This window comes from Pithys albifrons, chromosome 10 (genome assembly GCF_047495875.1).
Source record: "Pithys albifrons albifrons isolate INPA30051 chromosome 10, PitAlb_v1, whole genome shotgun sequence".
NCBI classification, from domain to species: domain Eukaryota; kingdom Metazoa; phylum Chordata; class Aves; order Passeriformes; family Thamnophilidae; genus Pithys; species Pithys albifrons.
In genome coordinates, this window is record NC_092467.1 from 16,881,918 (window position 1) to 16,905,923 (window position 24,006).

General features: G+C 40.8%; 1 protein-coding gene across 1 annotated transcript; it reads right to left on the bottom strand.

The window, feature by feature from the left end:
* Positions 1 to 880: 880 nt before the first annotated feature.
* Positions 881 to 18,889, bottom strand: EPHX4 (epoxide hydrolase 4). The gene is made up of 7 exons (XM_071565701.1): positions 18,007 to 18,889; positions 14,966 to 15,051; positions 11,432 to 11,589; positions 9,287 to 9,415; positions 7,159 to 7,262; positions 5,972 to 6,120; positions 881 to 1,791 (listed from the first exon to the last, which is right to left on the bottom strand). Exons 1-7 carry the CDS (start codon positions 18,247 to 18,249, stop codon positions 1,557 to 1,559), a joined length of 1,104 nt encoding a protein of 367 aa, XP_071421802.1. The 5' UTR covers positions 18,250 to 18,889; the 3' UTR covers positions 881 to 1,556.
* Between the last annotated feature and the right edge of the window lie 5,117 nt (positions 18,890 to 24,006).

A 24,006-nucleotide genomic window follows, 5' to 3' on the forward strand; every position in this document is an offset into this window, starting at 1 on the left:
CTCTCTACACCGCCCTCCTGAGACAAGGGAGATACTTTCCAGCCTCATAGTACAAGAAGCACCTAACCATTTAAGTTGGTAAGTGCTGAAAATACTCAGGACAAAAGGCTTGAAAGGCATGTACCAGCCATGGATGGAAGAGGCAAGATCGATACCATTGTTTGATCCTGAGGAGACTCCTCTGGGATTTGCTGAGGTGGCCGGGAGGAATCAGGTCGCCAGCCACGAGCTGACGCTGGGCAGACAGCACAGCTTGGTCCTTCCCCACCGGGTCACACTGAGCAGGTACTGCCCCAAGCACCCGCGTGGGTCTTGGTGGCTCAAAAGAGACGACACGCGTGGGATGTGTTGGGACTCCCCAGTGTCTGTCAGGTCTTTCCTGCTCTGGTGTGGACTGTTGGTTCTGGCTCACCTGGCTCTCATGCCTCCCCCAATGGATTCTTGTTCATCCTTGCCCGTTTCCAGGGCACCAGACAGCTTTGCAGGTGCAGAGAGAGGCTTTGGAAACCCACTAGGCAGGTGACTCATTGTGCAGTCTCATATTTTGTGCTTCTTTTTCCTTTGTAGGTAGCATTCAGTTTTCTTCTCTCCTGCCATCGCATGCAAGTTAATTCTACCCTATGTTTCCACAATCACTGTGTCTCTTCTTCCTGTAAACACTGGGACTTGGCAGCAGTTCTTGGAGACTAGAACAGTAATTGCTGACATAGGAAGAATAATGCCAACAGTAAGGCATTATTTTCAAGAAACTACAACAATCATAGCATGGATATCCAGGCTGCACACTGGACAGGCACTTCAGCTATTCAAACCCAGTTCTTAGCTTCAGCAAGAAATCTCTCCATAGGAAGTCAGATAAAGTAAAGGGAATTGTGTAAGTTGCATTTTATTAGACAGAGGTGGATTTGATACATGTTATATATTAATTTTCCATTTTTCTTAATCAGACGTTGAGTGGACATTTCCCATTTTTTTAGTCAAGAAAGAAAAACACATTGCACAAAGCAGCTGCATTCAACAATACAACAATATACGTATCATTATTCACTTAAAGACTAGAAACATACCCAGAAAATTTTCAATTGTTCAGTATGCTAAAATATAGATAAAAAGAGTTGATTACTGTTTAATGGTAAAATACATTAAAAAAATTCAGGCAAATCTAGAATGAAAACTCGTGACTTTCTTCAGTATGGCACCACTCTATTGTTTCATTATAAATTTTTAAAAGGCACCACACATTAAAACAGTAAAGCAAGAGAGAAAACAAAACCAAGCAACTTTCCATGATTTTCTTTCTGTACAAATACATATGTATCTTAAGGCAGGTGTTTTTATGTGCAAAATACAAGTATACAGGTAAAACCAATGTTGGTATCATATATTCTCATATTCACTTTAGCTGTAAGATTAATGTCCAAACATACAGTACAGTGAAAACACTTTTCTCTAACAGAGCTCAAAATAGAAGGCAGGCTGGAAATATGGCCCTGATAACAATTAGGTTTTAAATCTGAAGAACTTTTATGTAGACCCCTTAAAACATGTACAAACAGTCATTCTCTTTTTCTTTTTGTCTCTTCCTTAAGAAATGTCCATATCAACTTGTTCACTATATCAGGTTGATCCTGCTGGAGCCAATGACTGGCTTCAGACAAAATAGTTAATCTGAAATGATTTTTAACATAAATTCTTGTAATTTCTGCCATCTCAACTTCCATAAACGCATCTTTTTCTCCCCATAACAGCAGGGTTGGCATGATAACTTCATGGTGCTGCAGAGGTAGGCAGCTTTAAAATAAAAAAACCACTTAGTTAGGTCTTATTTTAACAAAAAATCACAAGACATATTTCAGTCAATGTAGCTTTTGAACTCAATGCAGTGAATCTCATTGCAGACTTTCTAGTTCCAAGATACCTTCTACAATACCAAGAAAACACTGTGACTCAAAGTTCTTTAATTGTTTTTAAGGATGGTGAAATTGTCAGAAGGTACTTTTACTGCAACAGTTGATTGCAACAGAGGTCTCATTTTTGGAACATGAATGATCATGTTTGGCACAGCTCAGGAGCCCTCTGTGAGGGCATGTGGAACAACATGGCCAGAATTTTGTAGGTTACTTGCTTTCCCTTGGTTGATGAATGGCAAGTTTCTGAACCTGCATTATTTACTGCACACCAGCCAAAGTACCTTCCTGAAAAATATTTGTCCAGCAAATGGCAGGCTGCCATTGTGGGACATTATGGGAGATACAACTGGAGTATTTCAGACCTATTCAAAATTAAATATCATATAGTACAGCTAAAAATAAAAATATTTGTAGAAAAAGATATTCTATAGAACATTGATGTCTGAAATGCTAAACTGAATTCAGTTATGTTCACTCCTCTATAAAATTCATGCAGCATTCAAAGTGCATCAGAGTTCCCTTTATGCAGTATGTTTTTGAAGGCCTAGGACTTACATGCCTACATCTGTATGCAGTGAAAGAAAACTACTTCTAAATAATTTGCTTTTTATGAAGTCATAATCTCTTTAAGACTGCAACATCACAACCCAGAGTTCTGGCAGACTAAAAAGCATGTTAAGATAAATACATTATAAGACATTTGAAGACAACTTTGAAGAAAAGCTCTTAGAAAGTAAAATTGTAATAAACATGATACTACCACAATGACCTACTTAAACTTTCAGTAATTTTTTTAATACAATTATTTAAAATTGAGTATTTTATAAATATTACCTCATATCATAGACATTAAGAAAGATATAAGTAGCTAGAAATTAAAGACTATTTCAACATTAACCCACCAGAATTTATTGCAGCACATCTACTTCAGAGAAGCTGAAAAATCTGTCTAAGCTTGAATTGCTTAATTTTAGGCACATACAATTACAGACTAAGCATGCCAATGCAAAACAGATTCCATCTGATCAGATACAAATCTTTATTATATTAATGCACAAATAGGAATATTTTAAACCAGTAATGTATAAAAAAGATTTTCTGAACCGAACTTTAATGACATACTTAAGGACTAGTTTTAAGCCTAGGAGTTAGTTAAGTGACTGTGCTCTGTAAACAGGATAAGACAAAGAAGGTGGCATGCATTAGTTTAAAATAAGACAAAGAATGGAGATTTTGAAGATATTTTTCTTCTCTCCTTACATGCTATGTTAAGAAATGTCAATAAAATGTCACTTTAAATAATAATTGCATTTCATTTTGATTGAATAATTAGGAAAACTCTTAAAATGTTTTTTTTTACCAGTAGATTTAAATCTCATTTTGCCAATAACCTGACCTCACCCACTGAACCCACCCTTATTCATAGCACCAGTTTTAAAAATTCATGATCTGATGATCTCATTCAGTACATCTTTTTACTTTTTAGATCCATTTCCTGGATCTCTTCACTATTTATATGTGGGGTTTTTTTCACTACTGTAGGGTTTACTGTTTTGTGCCTTGCAAGATTTGTAGCCTCACTTAGGTAAAATCTGCCAGGCTTTTTACACATGCTGCATACATAAACAACCTGTCATTTTTCACTGCCTACAAGCTACACTGTATGTCTTTTCAGTCTGGAATATGTGGAATTATATCATGCCTGAAGTTTCTAAAAATCGCCTTTAGTAACAATTAACACACATATTTCACATTTAGAAAGGGAAATTCCACTCATGAAGTATTAAAGTCTCTGAAAAACAGACTCAAACCTTCATACAGCATTGTTATATGGCTTTTCTGTAAACAAATGGTGAAGTACTTCTTAACTTCTACATGAGAACTAATCACATTTTCTAAAATTATGGCATATCAGAAAAAATTCAACCTCCAATTGCACATCCATCTCTCTTAAACAAGCATGTCAGAAAAGCTTTATGATTTTTATTCTCAAAGAGTTTGTATCTAAAGTACAGTGAAGGGAATGGCTGCTGTGCTATTTATAAAAGGATGTGTTAGGGATGGATGGAAGTAGGTTATTTCAATCATCTATTTGGAAGTAACTTTCAAAAAAAATTAAGCTCTGAAGAAAGAAACTCCAAGTGGATAGTAATGAGTTGGAAACCTTTAACATGTAGGTCACCAGTACCAGCCCACTGGGAGTTACGGTGGGTACAACTCATTAGCATCCAAGTGCTGCTTAACAACTCAGATGAGAAGGAAAATTTCAATCCAGTTTTCATATGTAACAATTGACATCCTTCCTATAAGGTGCAACTATCAGAATTGGTGGCAAGAACTGAATGAGCTAAAGACTCTTTGCAGTCCAAAGCCTTCTAACAGAACCCAAAATAAGATCTCTGAATTCATTACAGGTATACTTTCATTAGAAAAATAAGCAAACAATGCACAAACATACCCACAAAACACACAGAGGAATTAAGAGCTGTGAAGATCCTTTCTGATTAATAACTTTTACTAGGCTTTTTTTTTTAGCCTGAAAAGGCCTGCAATAATAGTTTGAACATGTGGAACATGTGTTTCCTCTGACTCCCACAGCCGTTCAGCTACCACAGGCATGTCACTGCTGCTGTCAGAGGAGCAGCTGGTTAACGTGGGCACTCACTGATGCGGGTGCTGTGGCCAACGGAACAAACGGGGCTCCGGGCGCTCCCGCTCCGGCTCCTCATTACCCTTACTGGGGGCTCCTGCAGAGCAGCTGCAGGGCCAGGAGTGGCTGTGCAGCCACACAGCTCTGGAGCCCTTGGACAGCCCAGTGATGTCATCGACTGCTCTCTGCGTAGCTTTAATTAAGTGTGCAGTTTCCAGCACAGACATCTCATTTATTGCACATTGTCACCTGTGCTTGATGTTACCTTTCTACTTCCTTGTTCCAGTTTTGCCTCTTGGCCTGTACAAGGTGGCACCTGGCTCAGATCCTTGTTTTCCTCACGGTATTTCATTGCTCATTGCTCTCCTGACAGAATGGGTGGCACAGAAAGAGCAATAAAGGTGGTACTAAATTGGGACCAGGGAAAATGCAAAGTTAATCTACTTCAAACATCTGCTGCCTGAGTTGAGGGGAAGAAGGGAATTGCCATTTTAAAGAATATTGGGAAGTTGGGTCCCGTGTTGGAGAAGCATGCAGGACGTTTATCACTGCTGAAGACTGTAGACACTAAAGGAAAAACAAGCTCAATGATACCCTTCTTGATACAGTCCTTCAAGTTAGTGCTGTAAATAGAGTAAATGCAGAGTTAAAGACTTTCTGGCCCTGTTTTTAGTAGATAAAAAGGGGCTGTCAGTCTTTAAGGCCAAGCCAGCTCCTTTCAGGAACATTAAAACTATTTGAACACTGTTTGAGAAAATAAATATTAATCCTGGAAAAATGTTTCCTATTATGATGCTATCTTTGTTTTACTCTATGTAGTGAGTCTGTCAGATAAACATAGGAGCAAAAAACCCAAAACCCAAACCAAGACAGGGTTAGTTTTAGGTTTAGTTATAAAAAAACTCATCCAACCTCTTTAAAAAAACAAATAGCCTGAATACAATAAAATTGTGTCAGACACGGTTTTGTAAAGTTACAAGTGAGGGTAACATACTTGGATGCCATATTAGCTAGTAGTAGTATCTAATAATAACCTCTTGGTATATAGTATCATTACTTAATATGAATTGTAATGCAAACAATTAATTGATGTGAATTTTGTAAGTGTTGTTTAGCGATGGGTTTGTGGGATTGCCCTGGGTGCTGTGATGAGGGAGGGTCTTTGCTTTATTAGATTTTGAAACAGAGGTTTTCCTTATCTGCACTGTGGTTGTTTTCTGTTTTGTGTGGACACTTCGTAGAACACACCTGGCCTCACCTGCCTTATCCCACCTGCACCTGGCACCTGGTGAGGCTTCTGAAACAGCTGAGGTTTTCCCCCTCTGCTTCAGCGGCAGGAGCCGCAGTAACATTTTTGGACTCCAGGGGATTATCAAAAGTATTTTCCTTTGTTTGAGAACATTACACTGACCTGAAAATAGTTCTGTAATGGTTAATGGGTCCTGTTAATGCTCCAGGTTGTGAAAAGACATACAGATAAGCTTCAATATCCTCTGCTGTTAATCTGCAGCCTTTCCTTCCAATTCCAGTGGCTTGGCTGGTAAATAAACTTTTCAGAACCTACAAAAGGAAGAATAAAAAGCTATTACATAAGATAGCTAGAAAATATGGTTTCTCTCCTTCAACAGGACACATTTTCCTAAAATCTATTTATTCATATCTATAAATCTATTTATGTTTAGAGTTGCAGTGGGTTGACCCTGGCTGGGTGCCAGGCACACACCAAAGCCATTCCATCACTCCCCTCCACAACTGGACAGGGGAGAGAAAGTAGAATGAAAGGTTCAAATGTTTTTTTAGAGAGCTATGTGCAAAGCACATGGTAAACTTATTTCTAGTATAACTTACTTCAGAATAATCAAGTACAGACAAATACCAGGATTACCCCCTTACTGAGTTCTGCATCCTGACCTGGCACCTGTGACAGGCAAAGGCAAGTGCTGGCATACACTTTTTTCCTTTGGGATGGACCCCAGCAGGTGACAGGGGTGGAGGGAGGATGATTCCTGACCTTCCCAGCTGGCTGTCCCTGTGTACATGCAGCACTGGGAGTCTGCTCTGGGCTGTTTGCATGTAGGAGGGTGTGTGCCTGCAGCTGCATGGTCCCTTTCTGTGTGCTTGCTCTTGGTTTTTAAGGTTGTACATGGTGTTGGCCTTAGTTCTTTGGGCAGAATTAGTCAACTGGCTGAATGTACTGCCCAGACCCCTGGGCTGCCTGCCCTGCAGTGGGTCCTGAGACATAAGAGGATGTCCCACTGTCCACAGGAGCTTCAGATCAGCCAGCAGGAGTTGCCCAGGCACCAACTCTGTCCCACTGGTGTGGGCACAGGTACAACCAGCTGACTCTCCAGGTGGAGTAACGCACTGCAGTGCTGGAGGTTAAATGTGTGCACCTGAACACCCCCCAGAAATGCAAAAGAACTGACCTCAGACACTCTATGGACTTATATCCTACTTTATATAAAGCTCAAGAAGAAAAATCAGAAAGATCCATATTTTTTCCAGTAATTGTAACTACATCAGAAGGGATCAATGGATGTGGCAATTCTTCCATTACTCACTGTTAAATATATAAACAAGAGCATTCAATTTGCTCACCTTGAAATCATTTAGTGTAAACATGAATTCAGGAAACCATGGCATTTGGAAAAAGAAGTAGTAACCAGATTTAATCAATTGTGATGGATGTCGTAGAATGTATTCTGAAACAAAAATGCCCATGAATTAAAAATGAAAACTGATGAATCAAACAAAATTACTGTTAATATTACTATTTTTTAACTTAAAGGAATGTTTTAAAAATATCACATTAAAGCATGCTATGTGACAAAAGATGATTATTGTTTAGAAGTAAATATATGGTGTGGCCATTAAAACATAGTTCTTCTAGAAATGTTAATAGAAACAGCCAGCAAAACAGAAGTTTGCCAAAGATTAGGTGAGGACAGCGACACTGGAGAGTTTAATCACATGGTAGGTTTTCACTTAGAGATCAACTTGTGTAGCTAGTCCAAAGCATTCTTTTCCCAGATGTGGAATAAAGGGCATAAACAGAAGTCTTTAGATATTTCTCTCAGTGATGTGATGCACAGAAATCTGTAGATGATGCTCCACTGACATTCTAGAGACTGCATCACTCTTGGTCACAGAAGTACAGAATTTTTGTAACAGTTGTCTTGTTGGCAATTTCAGGAACCATAATCAAGGTTACACAGAATCACTTTTTAAAGATTAAAAAGAGTAATTTTTAAAGACGTTGTAGCCTATCTAACAAAAGAAAATGATTCAGACAAGTTTGCATGAAATCTTTTTTTTTTTAATTTGTAAACTTGTGTCATCAGTGGGTTGCAAGAACCAACACTGACATTCAAATTCCTCAAAGCAAGCACCCAATGTTTGCAGGTATTGAAATTCTGGAACTTATCCTTTACAGGAGCAAATTCAGAAAGGTAAAACTGCATTCCCAACATAGGAGATATCTCTGAAATATGGATTCTGACAGTGAATGAAAATGGGTTTTAAACCAATGTAAACTGAATTGTCAGCTATCTTCTGAACTATCATATCTTATACATTCTTAAATTGCATTATCCATTATATTTTTTCTTGATAGATGGTCACTGCTCACTTTACTTTTCTGCACCATTTATAAACTGTGTATTTTAATTTAATCCATAGTAGAACAATTTTGATCTAAAGGAATTTATCAAGCTATGGAATAGATTTTGTCCTTCAACGAATATGGAAACAAATACTGTAACAAAATGTAATTGTCTTCTCCACAGCCTGGCTCCTGCTCTCAGTGAAAATAGTGCAAAAAGCTCCTGCTTGCTCAAGTGGTGAGCAGACATCTCCTGGGGTAAGTGTGCCTTAACTACCTGGCAAAATGTTTAGTGTCTTAGAAAGGTACCTGGGAACACCAGAGAACATACGTGGATGGTTCCACAGTGCTGTAGTGTCAGAGTCAACTGAAATGAAAACTAAAGCTGCCCTGAATATTCTTAGCTATTCCTGGGGAAATGAGGTGACTTTTTAAATGGAAATGGGGAAGGCTAGCAATTGAAAAAATTGAAATTAGTGAGATACTACTTTCATTTTCATTATGGAATGTTGATATAATCCCTGTGAAATGCTTTGTAATTCTGGATGGTAGACAAGCTCAGAGTCAATCGCGCAACAAATTCAGCTGGTGCATCTCGGTCCTTGTTTCAGCCCAGTACATCCAGTAAGAGCAGCAGTACTGGTTGCATCTCATAAGTGGCCTGGAAAGGCTGTCTTCTTCCAATGAATATTGTATCAGGTCCTAAATTGTGACTTGTCACCTCAATCAAGATTTAATTCTAATGTCTGATTCACATTTATACAAAGGCTGGTTTATGCAGATTTAGTAATGCAGTGAGGCCTTAACCAAAGTGTAATACCACATAAATCCCTCCTCAGGGAATTTTATCCTGCCAAAGTGGAATAAAACAGATTCGTGTGCATGAAAATTATGTTTGTGGACCTTCAAGGATGACAAAAAACATCAGTAACTTTTGTTGCAAGCACTCCCACTTCCTACAACAAATTTATTTCCAAAAGTCAAATATTTGATCCCTTACTGCTTCCTAAAATACAGTCCAGATTGTGAGAGGCATGAAGGGGCAGGTAGTTGGTTCTCAAAGCAAACATAATTGTAATGAAAATGCAGGTAGTTTGGATTAACAAAGCCTGTTAGAGAACTCACCTGTAAATACAGAAGGATGAGGGAAATTAACCACAATCAGCTTAGTCACCATTTCAGGGTAACATATGGCCACTAACCAAGCGATCATTCCTCCCCAGTCATGGCCAATCAACACACACTTGTTGTATCCTACCACAGAAACACAGATGCATGCTTTTATTTCCATGGAATTAGTATCCACAGAAATGAACACATACAATAATGACTGCATTATGGGGCACAATAGGTGCTTCAGTGCAGTTATCAATGTAATTTCAATACTGCACTGCTTCCCTTAATGGTCAGAAAAAATAGTGCACTGTTATAGTTTAAAAATTTACAAATACTAAAACTTACTTAATTGAACTTCATTAAACTTTAACTATAGTACCTCCATGTCAACCTAAAGCCACTCAGTCTCCAGACTGTCACCCTGTTCACATCTTGGCCAGTGCAGGGTCAGACAGACAGTTCAACTTGCAGTTATGATGCATTAGAGTGGATGTACATTTGTCATGTTTAGAAAGTTTGGAGTTTGAAACTGCAAACAAAGGATGGAGCAATCTCCAAAGCTCCTCCTGAGCAAAACTAATCCTAATGAATTTCTCTGAGTATATCTAAGCACTCAATGCCAACATTATGCAAAAAGTGGGCATTTTACTTACTAGCCACATATACAGCATACATATACAAACCCATTTATATACTTAGTAGGCCCATAGCTTGTCTCCATAAACTGTTTCGTTGGCAATTTTAAGAGCTGTTGACATTCATGTATTTATTCTTCCATCAATAAAAAAGGTATTTTAACAGCAATAAAAGGGAGGTAACAACCAAGTTTTTGAAAATCTAACTATTCCTCCATAACCACTGCTGGAATACAAACTACAGTGTCAGATACCATCACCCTCTTCACTGAAGATTGGAACATTGAGCACATACACTACAAATCAAGTACATAAAAGCCAAGATTTTTAGAATTCTGACATAAATTTGGACACAGATGTCAAAGTACCTTATAAACCCTCATAAACAGAAATCGTTTGGAGTACTTTTGATATAAGTTCTCCAAAAGAATTTAACTTAGGTTAGAACAAACAAAGATAACAAGTCTCCGAAATGCTCTGAAAAATGTTAAATCCCTATGAAACTGAATCATACTGAGAGCACTTCTGAAGCATAACCATGGCATTACCATGGAGATTAACACAATGAGCAAAGGCTGCAAAATGTAAACTCAGTGTGGGGACTGCCTACCCAATCTTTTAACATGCTCAAACATCACAACCAAAGCAAATTCTAAATTCAGACCTCAGAAGTGGAATCACTGATTTACTCTTTCTTCATATGAAATGAAGTAAGTTGTCTCACTATCATTAGAGTATAAGGTAATTAAAATTACTCAGAGAATGACAATCTAATGCTTTGTGTTGCTATTGGTATGAAATACCCTTCACCAAGTGTTACAATTTACCACCCAAATAGTGACACTTCAGTCAGAACTGAAGGGGCAAATTTTGCAGGCTCGCCCCAGCTCTAGATCATTACACTCTGAATTTGCCACAGGGAGCAAAGTGTCCCCTGTTCTCCTGTCTGTTCTCTTCTCACTGTTGTGTAAGACAGAGTGATTCAGCTCTTGAGAACTGACTACTGTGCAGGAGTAGTATTTGGAAGGGATTTTTGCCCTTTTTTTGTAATACAGCAGATGTGCTGTCATAATTTCTGTAAAGCCCACAATGTTTATTCTGTCTTGTTTGGGCAAGAAAAATATCACCTGATTTAAATTCTTTGGTCTGCAAGTGCTAATTCAGAGCATCATCCACTAAGTGCAAGTGGTTAGGAGGAAAGATCATCTTAGGGAAAAAAAGGAAGAGGTTTGTACTGCTGGATTTCACAGCACATAGGAAAGATTTTTTTTAAACTCATGATGGAAAAATCATCTTTACATATTTTTATATGGACCTACACATCATAATTAGAAAACAACCCTTTTTCATTTATAATAGGCCATAAAATATGAATATCCTTAGGTTTATATCTGTACATATCTGTGGTGCATATCTGTTAAAAAGATTGCAGTTTAAAAACCCCCAGTGCTTTATGGGGTTTTTTGCCTAGAAAATCAACTTAGCTATGAGTCAAGTAGGTTGTCTTCTACTTACGCACCTAGAGACTCCAGAATATCCTTTATGTCTGCTATCAGGCAATCTAACTTGTAATATTCTTTGTGAGAAGGAGCATCTGTTTCTCCATAACCTCTCAAATCCAGAGCCACCACTCGATATTCACTTTTAAATTCCCGCAATTGATGGCGCCAAGAATACCTAACAAAGAGGAAAAAAGCTGGAGTTACAAGGTCAAGCCATATGATACCAAAGTGCACTCAATGCTTTTGCACCCAAATAACTGAGGGTAAATTAGCTCTGTTCGCAATGAGATTTCTTTTCCTTTCTGTGCTACACTGACAGGCCTTTATGGCTGCAGTAGTTTTCTGTTCCCTTCTCAAATTCCAAATTCCCCAGTAAGGAAGTGCAGCTGCCAGAAAGGGGGCATGGCCAGAGCTGGGGTGGTTCAACAATCCTGGAGTCTGGTACAGTCCCTTTGCTGCAAAGGAATCAGGCATAAACCAGAGCACAGAGAGGACTATCCTGTTTTGTCCTTGAAGCCACAGTAGCATCAAAATATAAGGTCTGAAAAGCTTTCTCTTCTCCAGGCTTACTCACACCCACATTTCAGTGGAGCAGGGAAATATACCTCAAGGCATGGTTGATTTTTTTTTAATTCAGAAAAGCAATGTCAGATAATGCATACATTAAATAAACCAAAGAAATAAATTCAATTAATAACAAATGAACTTGGTAAAGTTTATAGGATTTATACTATGTACACTTTCATCTGTGTGTCTATACTACCAGAACTGTTCCAGAACAAGCTCTCTCAATGTGCTGGTGCTACACCAAATATTTCATTCCTTGTTTTTCTACAGAAAAGAGTAGTAACATTACACACATCAAAAGATATACAAAATTAAGAACCTGGGCAAAGGCCTGAGCTATTCCTCATTCTGTCACAGTATGGAGTGACTAGATGTGTGTTAGGAAGCAAAAATAACAGGAAAATGGTGGGTCTCATCCTGCAAGAACTGTCTGCCCTTCAGCTCTTACTGAGACCAAATAAATTTCAGAAAAGCTGGTACCGAGACACACATGGCCTTCTATTACACTGTAATAGAATGATACATGAATTCTTCTTGGCATAAATAATAGCTTTTACTTCTGATTGTTTCAACAGTCTCAGATAAAGGATCGTCAGTCTTTGTAACAATGATGCACAGAATTCTGCCTTAATCCAAACAGTGTCTACATCAGACCATTGGCTCTTCCACTTTAGCTTTGCCTCCAGTCTGTTAGGGACTTTCAATTTAAGTAATATTACAGGAACACTCGATATAAACCTGTATTTATATGAACAGAACAGTCAGGACATTTTCATTTCAGTGTCATATAATGCAAAGACAAGGTTTAGCTGAGATCTCCAGGAATGAATTTTTTAAAAGCATTATATAATGGCTTGGAAGCTGAATTTGCCATGGTAACTGTTGCAGCTATTCTACATACTTCAGTAAGAAGAAAGAACCAGGCCCATAGATAAATAAATAAACTATATTTTTGTTCAGAAGGTGTTTCTGAGCTGCCCTCATCATCTATTTTCACAACAGTCCATCAATCACCAAATATCTGACCTACAAAATGGGTAGGTTTTATTTTCAAAGTAATCCTTTTACCACATATGATTTGTAACTATTGGACAGCTGCTTTACAAGCAGAATTTGGAAATGTTGTGAATGCTTCCATGTTCATAAGGTTGAATCATGGAAACTATTTTGAGATTTTTGATCACATTCTTTCTGAAAGGCATTTAGCAGCTCACACACAAGTCTTGTAGGTATCCAGCTATCTCAACACATTATGCTCAATTTCAAATATTTTGTTATTGTCTTTCCCCAAGATTGGTATTGATTTTCAAGTTCTTATGCATCTAAAGCACTTAGTGGCTCTGGTGCATTATATTCTTAAGTGATCTTTCATGTTCAGACATTTTGTATCACTCACTAAGGCCAGTATTGTTTGGTTGTATTTGTCCTATTTATAACCTTGAGACATGTGAAAGCAGAGGATTTGTTACAATTAAGAACTGTAACTGTGGATCATATCCTTTATTTTCCTAGACAAACAATACAAAATTGATGCTGCTTTAAATCTCTCTTAAACTGTGGTTATTTTGTCTTGTGCTCTCAGAACAATCACTATTCCTGCATAAAAAATTCTTCACTGATTGAAAGAATAACCCAACATGAGTACTGGTAGCATGACTGTTGTACAGACTATTAGAATTTAGTCTTCTTTTTAAAAACAGTGCTATAAACCATGCAACTGGTGGTCCCAGTGACCTACATAATGAGGGTTTTATTCATCCTTTTTGAATGGTCAGATAATACAATATATCAGCCATCACTTATAGCATGACTTGCTGGCTTTCTGCTTTTTCAAAATACTGTACCTGATCTCATTAGAATATGTGTATAAAATGCTAATTTTGCCATTATTATTCCCCCTGGAGGGGGACTCAGCTGTGTCTCTTTGCCTGTGTTAGAAATATGCTTTATGCAAGGTGTGCATAATGTTTGCATAGACTGTGCACTGCTCCATCTAACTGTCCCTTCAATCAAAGTTTATAGTTTTAATAATTTTAGATAGCAATTTACTATTAGAACAATCTGCTTCTTTGAAAATTCATCCTAACATAAATGTGACTCTCAACCATCATGCTCAAGGCCGTCAGTGTCTGTGGGAAATTGCTGCTAAGGGAAGAGAACTGACATTTGTTTTACCTGGGTCAGTTTATCATGGCATGACCTGAGTACAAATTGAAAGATCACAGTTCCAACAGTGGACCCTAGCTCCATATATGAGTTTAGAAAGGAAAAGGATCATTTAACTTCTTGAACTACTGGCTTCAGCACCTCCCTTATTCCCTTATGGGTTTTTGGTGCAAGTTCTGTAAGCCACACTTCACTTGTTAAACCTGACAATGACAGCCTTTGGTTAAATCATTAAACACATGACTGCTTTTCACTGTTATAAACAAACATTTAGGATTGTGTTTGATTCATCATTCATCTTGTGATGAACTAATAATAGAATCTTTTTCCCCTAGTAGCATTCTGAAATTAGGCTGCACAATAGCCTATAGAACTCATAGTCTTCTTCTCCCCCTCAGTTAAATATTAATGTATAGTATTTTCAATAAATGGAGCAATACATATTGCTTATCCTTATTTTAACACCCTCTGCAATAACTCATAAGTTTATCCTTATAGTACAAGTGCTACCCAAATAGGAAATTTATTAAAAATGAGCAGTTCCTCCCCAAAATTTGAAGAAAAGGATACATACCTGGGGAAAAATGATTTGACAGTGCAAAAAAGATGGTTCATTTGTGTTAGTCTGCAGGAAGTTTTTGTGGATGCTGCAGTTAAAAAATGTTTCAATGGTTTGTTGTCTACTAAAACTTCATGCCATTAGTTAATACTCATAAACACATCTAATGGATCAGACTGGGGATATTTAGGTTTAGACGTTCACTCTTGCATATCTTATGCAGCCTCTTTTATACAAGAAATGCATGTAGGGAGTTTACCAGAATTCTGGAAAGCCATGAAGCAGCAGCATGAGTGGTTTACCCCTTTCTCCAGCAGCCACATAGTGGAATCGTAACCCTGAATCCTAAAATGAGAGAAAAAGAAGTGTGTTTTTATTGCTGCATAAAACTGCTATTTTTGAATTTGAGAAGGATGATGGTTTCAGACAATATTCTCAGAAACAATATATTACACCTGAAAAAAATACCAAATTATCCGTTTCGAAGCTGAAGACTTCTGTGCTTCTAAGAACCTGGTATGTGCTGCACCCTGGCAATGCTGAGTACCCCACCCAGGCCACCACAGTGTCCCGCAGGGAGGACCATCTCTAGTACCTGCCAGGCTGTTGTGGGTGTGTGCTGGTCCAGCCAACACTCCTGACACAGCCCTGGCACAGCATCTGGGAAATGCAGGTTATTGTCAAACCAAGCACCTTCTTTCACATGGACACCAGTCATGTGCTTTACAGAAAGACTTTGAGATACAGGATACTTTAAAAGCACTTTCAATCTTTCAGTTAGCTTGTAAGGTTATGCAACTATTTAAAACCATCATATTGCATTCTGGCATGATAAAGGACCACAAGGATTCTTAAGCAAAAAAAGCAATCAAAATTAAGTGACCAGAAAGCAAGTAGTTTTTGCTAGTTTTTACTGTTCAAGATTTCAAACTCAGGTCAGAAAATTAAGCCTTAATGTTATAATCTTTTTTTTCCGCCTCTGTCTATAGACAGTGTTTATGATGGACCTTTTAAGAAAATGGGTCTTAGGAGCATTACAAACAGGCAAGTTACTTATTGCAGAGGCTGAACACTGAAATGCTATTGAAGTGAATGGATGTACACAAGCTTACACTGACTCAAGGTCAAATTCAGTAGAATTTAAATAAACCGAGATTATGACCCAGAGGTTTTTACTGAATTCTGACACAGAAGTAGATACAGAAGTTGGGAGTTAGCTCACAAAATGCTGTTTAGAAGTCATGTGAAGGAAACTGCAGGAAGAAAGGTTACACAGCTTCTGAACAAATGTCAGAGCGTGAACTGTCTCTGCTATTTCAAAAAGGAAAGAAAAACCCCATGTCTTTGCTGCACATCAAGAGCTATCAGGGCAAGGATCACAAATGCAAAAATATTTTCTTGCCAAAGATGCCTCAATTGCTCTGAGATTTCTTGGCACTTATGAGTTACTAACCAGCTGCAAAACGATTAACTTACATCCTGATTTTCAAAAGGGCTCTGAAGAGGAAGCTATTTGAATATTTTATTCTTGCTGTGGATATAAGGACTTTTGCCCCAAATTACATTGATAATTCACCACGGGGATGACAGTGATCCTGAAGTCCTTAGAATTAAATGTAAAATCATAGTAAATTTTGGAGCCATTACATGATTTGTACCATTCACCCGATCACTCTGCCTTTGATCCTTTTATGTTTAAAAAAGTCTAAGTTTCTCAGTTTCCTTCCACTCTTTCTCTTCTCAGTTTAATGAGCAGTGGGCAAGCCCTCTTCCATGCTGCTTCTTTCAGTTAGTGTCCTCTAGGGATTTACCCTCAGTGTTGTTGTTTTAATCTATTTATTGCTTTTGAGGACATCCCTTTTATTCATACAAATTCAATCACCACTTGTACAGCAGCAGTTTAAATGTCCACATGCCCCAAACTAAGCCCATCCTCTACCTTTTCAGTTGCTGCTTTCAATCTCCTTTTTTTCCACTCCCCAAAACAGACATAGGGTATTGCCATCTTTTCTGAAACTGACTGTTTTCTTTGTTTTGTTGAAATCTGAACAGATCCGTAGGATATATATGTTTGAAAAGAAATCTATTAGCCTACTGTTATCCAAGAGCAAGAGTTTCTTACTTCCTGAAATGAGTGATCGACTGTCATATTGACAGCAATTCGATTTGCCCCCAAATGCTCTTCGATAACTGTCATGGCCCTCTCCACTTCCCCAGCAGCCCATTCATGTACTTCTTTGGGCTACAGGAAAAAAAAGAACATGTTACATGAGTAAAAAAGCCCCAACTGCTAGCAACAGCAGACAAGAAAGTCCTGAGAAACTGAGGCTCAGTAATTTATATTAGTCCTGTCTGGCATGAAACCATCTGCACAGAACCATGAGAACATGGTATTAAAAACACCACTTGACAAAATTTGCTGTGCATTCTTTGCTCACCTATAACTGCAAAAGAAATCTAGATAATACAACTTCATTTAGAGCATTTGGTAAAGGAGCAAATCGCAGGTAGAGACCTGAGACAAGTACCAATTGACTGTACAACCTGGGGGACGCTGCTTAGTTTCTTATTTTGTGTTTATCCCCTCGACCCTGATGCACGAAAGGATCTCCCGGGCACGACTCGGCAAACCGCAAATGCCAGGGAGCCAGAGGCGGTGCAGGGAGCGGCGGGGTGCGGGAGACCCGGGGCGGACGAACTCCGCGCCCGCCCACGGAGGGCTCCGCACCCCGGCCAGGCACCGCGTCCCCCCGGGCGGGCGGGCCGGGCCCGGCCTGAGACCCCGCAGCCAGCGCGGCAGGGCACGGCACCGCTCCGGGGCAGCGCGGCGGGAGCGGGGGGCGAACAGGGCAGGACAGGCGGGTAGGGGTGCCATGCACGGCAGGGCAGCGCAGGACAGGCGTGCAGGGGTGCCATACGCATAGCAGGGCAGGAAGGGGTGACATGTACAGCACACCCTACGTATAACAGGGCAGGTAGGGGTGTCATGCACAGCGCTCGTCACCCACAGGAGAGCAGGGGGGGGTGCCACAAACAGCAGGACAGGCAGGGGTGCCATGCACAGCGCACCCCACGCACAGCAGAACGGGCAGGGGTGCCATGCACAGCGGGACGGGCAGGGGTGCCATGCACAGAGCACCCCACGCACAGCAGGACAGGCAGGGGTGCCATGCACAGCAGGACAGGCAAGGGTGCCATGCACAGCGCACCCCACGCACAGCAGGACGGGCAGGGGTGCCATGCACAGCGCGGGGCTGCTGCGCGCACAGCGGGGCCCGCACCCCCCGCCCGCGCCCTCACCTTGATGCGGACGTAGCAGTGGGTGCCCAGGGAGGGGTCGTTGAGGCAGGCGGGTGGATTCTCCCGCACCACCCAGCGGAAGGTCTCTCCCGGCCGCCGGCCGATGCTCCAGAGCAACCGCAGCCCGGCGATGCAGGCGCACACCCCGCAGTAGCTGTATACCAGTGCCCAGAAGAGCAGCGCCCGGGCGGCCACCATCACCCGGCGGGCGGGCGGCGGGCACGTAGCGCCGGGTCTCGCCATCGGGCCCCGCCGCCGCCGTTCCTGCCGGCCGGGAGGGGCTGGAGCGGCGCCGCCGCCGCCGCCAGGAGCCGCCCGAGCGGAGGCACCGGGAGCGGCGGCGGAGGCGCCCCCGCCCCGCGGCCCTCGCCACGCGCCGCCGCCGGGCACAGCACAGGCACGGCACGGGCACGGCACGGGCACAGCGCGGGCACAGCACCGGGCACAGCACAGGCACGGCACAGGCACAGCACGGGCACGGCACAGGCACAGCACTGGCACAGCACAGGCACAGCACCGGGCACAACGCCGGGCACAGCACCGGGGACAGTGCTGGGCACAACACAGGCACAGCGCGGGCCGCCTCCCCCGCCCGGCTGCACGACCCGGGCTCCCTGGGCCCCGGGCGGCGTCTCGGGGGCGGCGGCGCTGCGGCTGGGGGCGCGCCCGCTTGCGGAGGGCTCGGCCGCGGAGGGCTCGGCCACGGAGGGCTCTGCTCCCCAAGTATTTCGCAGTGAAACAGAGAAAAGCCGCCCGTGGGCCGGCGGGGCTCGGCTGTGTCACCTGCGCTCTCCGGCAGAGCCGCCAGACCCCGGGACGCGCTCGGCATGTGACCGGGAGCGGCGCGCCCGCGGCCGCGGGCCAGCCCCGCACCCGGCCTGCCTCGGCCCCTCAGCGATCACGCCGTACGCTCCCAACGCGCCCGTGACCGCCAGTACCTCCTTGACGTGCCAGAGGGGTACAGAAGAAGTGTGGGGCTGTGCCCTTCCACTGTAGCATGTTTCAAGACTACATTCTTTCACTGGTGCCTCACTCTTAGCCATTTAAAGGTGATTTTGTAAATGTATTACAGTTTGAGATATTATATGCTCTTATGAATGAATATTGCTTAAAAAGATATAATTTTGAACTCCAGCACCAAAATTTATTTATTTTTTTCAGTGTAACTTATTCTGTGCTGAGATCTCAACCCCTCCAGGCTGATTTTAGAAGCTGAACAATCCATGCCTGTCCATTAGTTGTAAATCACTACAAGCACAAGCAAAGGAGTCACAGTCACAAGGCCACAGTTGCCAGGATAAGAAGAAAGGCTTCAGTCTGTGGTATTAACCTACTGATATGCAGGGTAAAGCGTAATTTAGAACCAGAATGGTTCACATAATCCAGAATTGTAAGAAAAAGCGTAACTGTACTAAGCAATTGATTTTGCAGGTTATAAAAGTGCAGGTTATGAAAAATTACCATTTATTAGTTTGGGGACATAACAAAATATAGACATTGTATTTGCTGACTACAAGAATATTGTAGTCAAGAATTGAGCTTGCATGTCAAATCCTGGCAAGTCCTTATCCAAGTCACTGCCCAGCCTGCTCATCTGTACTCCTAGAAAGAACTAAACCCATTGCTTCTAGAGGTTATGGGCAGATTCGAGACTTGTAGAGGCCACATGAGAGTCACAGCTAATACATGGGCCTGTGTGTAGGTTTTGGGGAGTGAGGTTGCTGACTGTTACATGAATTTGATCAAAACCAAAATTTGTTCTTGGTCCAGGTGAATCTGTAGGATTAGAACTTAACTTGCAAGAAATGTTGCTCTGTCCAGCAGCGCAAGTAGAAGTGGGTACAAAGACAGCATCCATCTGTTAACTCTAAGGTATGTAATTCAATGGGCTATTTTTTTAAAAATGGGATAAGCATGTATGCAGGCAGAATATATATAATTTGTAACTATGCCTGGAACACAGCTTGTAGACGACTTTTGTCTGTAACACACCAAATGCCTTCTCCTACTTGTTCTAAATTCAGACTTACAAATATAGGCACTGATGTTGAATCCTAGTCCTGTTGAAGGCAGTGACAGAATTAATCCTGGTTTCAACAAGTTCATAATTTTTCTTTTTTTTTTTTAAATCAAATAAAGCAGCAGTAGAGAATGTTCTAAAGAATGGCCCATTACTGCACTTTCATGCATTTAAGAGTTTAAGCAAGATACAAAACCATTATATGAATTTATTTTCTACTACAGATAACATCTTCAAGTAGCTGTAAAAAACCGCCAAGCTTTCTCATATCAGTAGCACAAATATCAGCAACCCACATCATCTGACAATGCTGAGTAACACTGTTCATGATCCCTATTCATCATCTGAACACAAGCCCTTACATACTTAGGGTCAGAAGCTTTACCAGGCTTCTGGGGAAAAAGGTGCAGAGTGTTTAAGGCTCCTTCATTCTCTTGGGCAAGAGGAGAAGGAACATCAGAAGCTGATGATTCAGTTAAGACACCGAGCTCTGCAGACTGCAGTAGGATTAAATGAATCATGCCTTCCGAGCTCGAGCATTCCATTCATGCTCAGATTACTCACACTGCCAGCCCTAGGATTAACATATAGCTAATTCCTTATGCATCAGACTTTGTGCTAATGACCTTTCTCATAGGAAAGAAGCCTGTGCAACTTAATATCAGACTAAGCTGCAGCAGAATTTCCCTGAATTGCACCTCAGTAAACCAGTGACCCATTTAGATAAATTAGGAAGTTTGGCAGAAGCACAACAACTAATGTTGTTGTTTATATCACAGTAGCCATAAAATGTCTAAATAAACCAGTAATCAGAATTACTTACTAGAAAACATCCCCTAAGAAAAATTGAAAAACTGAGGTTGGGAAACCTGGAGTTGACCACAAGCTTCCATTTGTCTCTAAAGGAAGGTCAATGAAAGCCCAGTGATGGGTTAGTCACAGCAATCTCAAAGTGATAGTAGTAATCTACAACACAAGAAGGATGAAACCTTGAGACCATGATGTGCCTTATTATATGCAGGTATTTGACCAAGTTATGCAGCATTTCTTGTACAAAGAAAGAAGCAGAGCCAATTTTTCACAGGTCTAGAACTAAGTCTGTTTTTATTTTGTACATCACTAACTACCTAGATGGTTTTAAGTCAGACTTCTAAATTATACAAACCTTTTGCCTACGGACTTTAGCTGTGCCATCTTCACACACTGGATATGGATCACCATCAGAGCTGGAAAGAAGGTAGTGGTGGAGTTCTTAACCGTGTTTGCACAGTGAAATTGCTGTATATTCTAGCTCAGCATTTCTGGGCACCTCCACCTGTGCTACCTTAGCTGTCCTGTTTTCCAAGGAAGCCCTAGAATTCCTCTTTTATTGAGGAACACTTTCTTCATACTCTAGGACCACATTGTCTACATATGTGTGGCAAACCTGTTTGTAGAAGGCAAATAACCTACCATGCATTTTCCAGCATTTTGCAGAAGAAAGCCTAGAATCTTCTATATATCTCATATGAATAAGAAAAATTTAGAACCCCAACTGCTACTTTTCTGTCTGTCTTATATTTTGATTTTCTCATCTGCCCTAAATTATTGTTCTAATGGGTGCCAAGCCAAATCAACCCCAAGGCAGATGGCCTTACGTGCTTTGACAAGTATGCTTTGCCCTCCATAAAGTGCCATCTGCCTGCTTATCTTTTGTCAGCTCAACTAATCCCATTTCTCTGAGAGACAAAAGAGGACAACTTTGCACATCACTGATTCTGCCTCCAGCCTGGCCAACTCATAGTTGATGCTGAGAAATTTAACATATTCCATTTATTAGTGAGCAGAACTTATAAAGCTAAGAAGTACCCTTCATCTACATGTAGATACAATCTACTAGCATAGATACAAGTATACAAGTGCTACATTAATGCAGCTGTTTTCACAAATGATGAAGGTAAATGTATGGTGTAACAGAACTTAATATGCATTTTAACTGTTAGGTAACTAGTAGTTTATTTAAGCAGCTTGTTTGTAGGCGGTATCTACACAAGTGGTATTCCTACATCCTCAGTGTGAGATCATGTCTTTAGGCAATAGTCATTATGGGCTTGCTACTCACATTTTCAGGCCATCTCCCTTTCCTCTAAAATCAGCTTTCTGCCTGGAGATAGGAACTGATTATCCTCTTCAAGGAACTTGTAGATTGCAAATAAAGAGTTTATCAGATTAGCATCAGCAGCACTGACATTGTGACTTTAAGCCACCTTGACAATATAGAGTCATGGAAGCTGGAATTAATTTTTAAAGGGGTAAAAGTACCAATTCATACCATTAGCAATGCCCATATAGTTATATAGAATGGATGAAATACAGAGAAGGAATTATTGCCCTTTGCTCTGTCACCTCCTATTTCCAAAGCAAGAGATCTTGAGCTGGCATTAACCCAGTCAGAAAGTATATCCAGGTGATAGCAAGGTAGAGTGTCCTGAATGTATTTTATTGCAGGACAAATAGCTATTAATAACATATAAATTACAAATGAAGGCAGGTCACTTTTGATGTGGATATGAAACAAGAAATCCTAACAGCACCAATTTATATTACAACCTGTCATTTATCCCAAATCCTTGTCCTAGCCAAGTCCTCAGCTCTCCCAAACAGTGTACACTGGAGCGTGCCCCCAGGCCAGGCTCATGTAAGAGGAAGTCCCCAGACACTGCAGGGGGTGATGCCCCAATACACACATATATAGACATATACACTCTTCCTGCTTTCGAATGAAATAACACCTCTGCAGTGGCAGAAGTTGAAGCCCCAGAACAGTACTTTATTGCAGAATAGATATATTGCATCAGCCTGCTACCTGAAAGCCCAGGCTACCCTTTTGGGGCATGTTTTAACTGGCTTCTACGAATTTAGAAACAATTTATTGTCTTTGAAAATTCAGTTATTGGTAGAAAGTTTTTTCCTCTTAGTTTACTGAGTTGTGTTGTCTGTGTCAGAATCCCATCACAAGTGGTAGTGTTACCTTCACTGTCAACTTTCAGGAACTTGACAGATCAGAGTTTTCCACAGGGACAGAGAGTTTTGATGGGGAAGTTCAGTGAGATGAGCAGTCTCCAAAGTGAAGTGTGGGAAGAAAAAATGTAATACAGTTTTTTAAAATTACAAAATAAAGTAATAATTAAGTATACACAGTATACAAAACTTGCATACACTTTCTTTGAAATTCTTAATTTTTTGTTACTTTCTTGGCCCATGATGTTTCTTTTCTACCTTCTTCCTCCTCAAGTAGTTATTTGAGGTAGATTTCCCTCAATTCAGGCAAATACCTGTAATACTTTATTCCACAGACTACATGCCTGGTTTCCTCCTCACAGAAACCAGCTGGAGGTGCTTGGCCTGCACTGCACATTGTAAACCAGGAGTGTCTCTCAAGTGCTCTGATGATTAAAATAATACACTCCAAACAATTGAAATGCTCTGATTATTAAAATAGTACGCTCTAAACAGTTAACCTGTTTTAGTACAGCCAGCAATGGGCAGGAGAAGAATTTAGGAACCAGTTCAGAGTTGTCTTTCACAGGGTCAAAGAGACAAGAAAAAACCCCGAGACTACTGAAGGGGGAAATATTACAGGGTTTCTGAAAGGTGGCAAACAAAATTCAGGATATTACTGTAACACAGCAATTAGCAGGCAGTCACTTATCCCTCTCAACATAACCATAGACCTCAGACTGGGATACACAAATGGACACTTCCTTAAATAGGGGCTGTGAACAACTAGGGAAGAAACTACAGCAGGAGAATATTGAATGTGCTTCTCTACAGCAATGCAAACAATTCTGCTGCCTGAAATGGTGTGCTCTGGAATCCCTTTAGCTGCATTAACACCATGTTCTTGAAGACTAGATTATCCCATGTCCCCTTAGGAAAACAAGAAGTTGGGGATATTCCTGACTATAGGTAGAGGTAAAACAAGATACTGAGAACAAATG

What these genes read in the sequence shown, in the direction of transcription:
- EPHX4 (XM_071565701.1), bottom strand. Translation starts at nt 18,249, where the DNA reads ATGGCGAGACCCGGCGCTACGTGCCCGCCGCCCGCCCGCCGGGTGATG. An exon ending in CATGGCTTTCCAGAATTCTG is followed by an intron (nt 11,590 to 14,965) that starts GTAAACTCCCTA and finishes CCTCTTTGTTAG; the next exon opens with GTATTCTTGGCGCCATCAAT. An exon ending in GGATATTCTGGAGTCTCTAG is followed by an intron (nt 9,416 to 11,431) that starts GTGCGTAAGTAG and finishes TTTCTGTGGTAG; the next exon opens with GATACAACAAGTGTGTGTTG.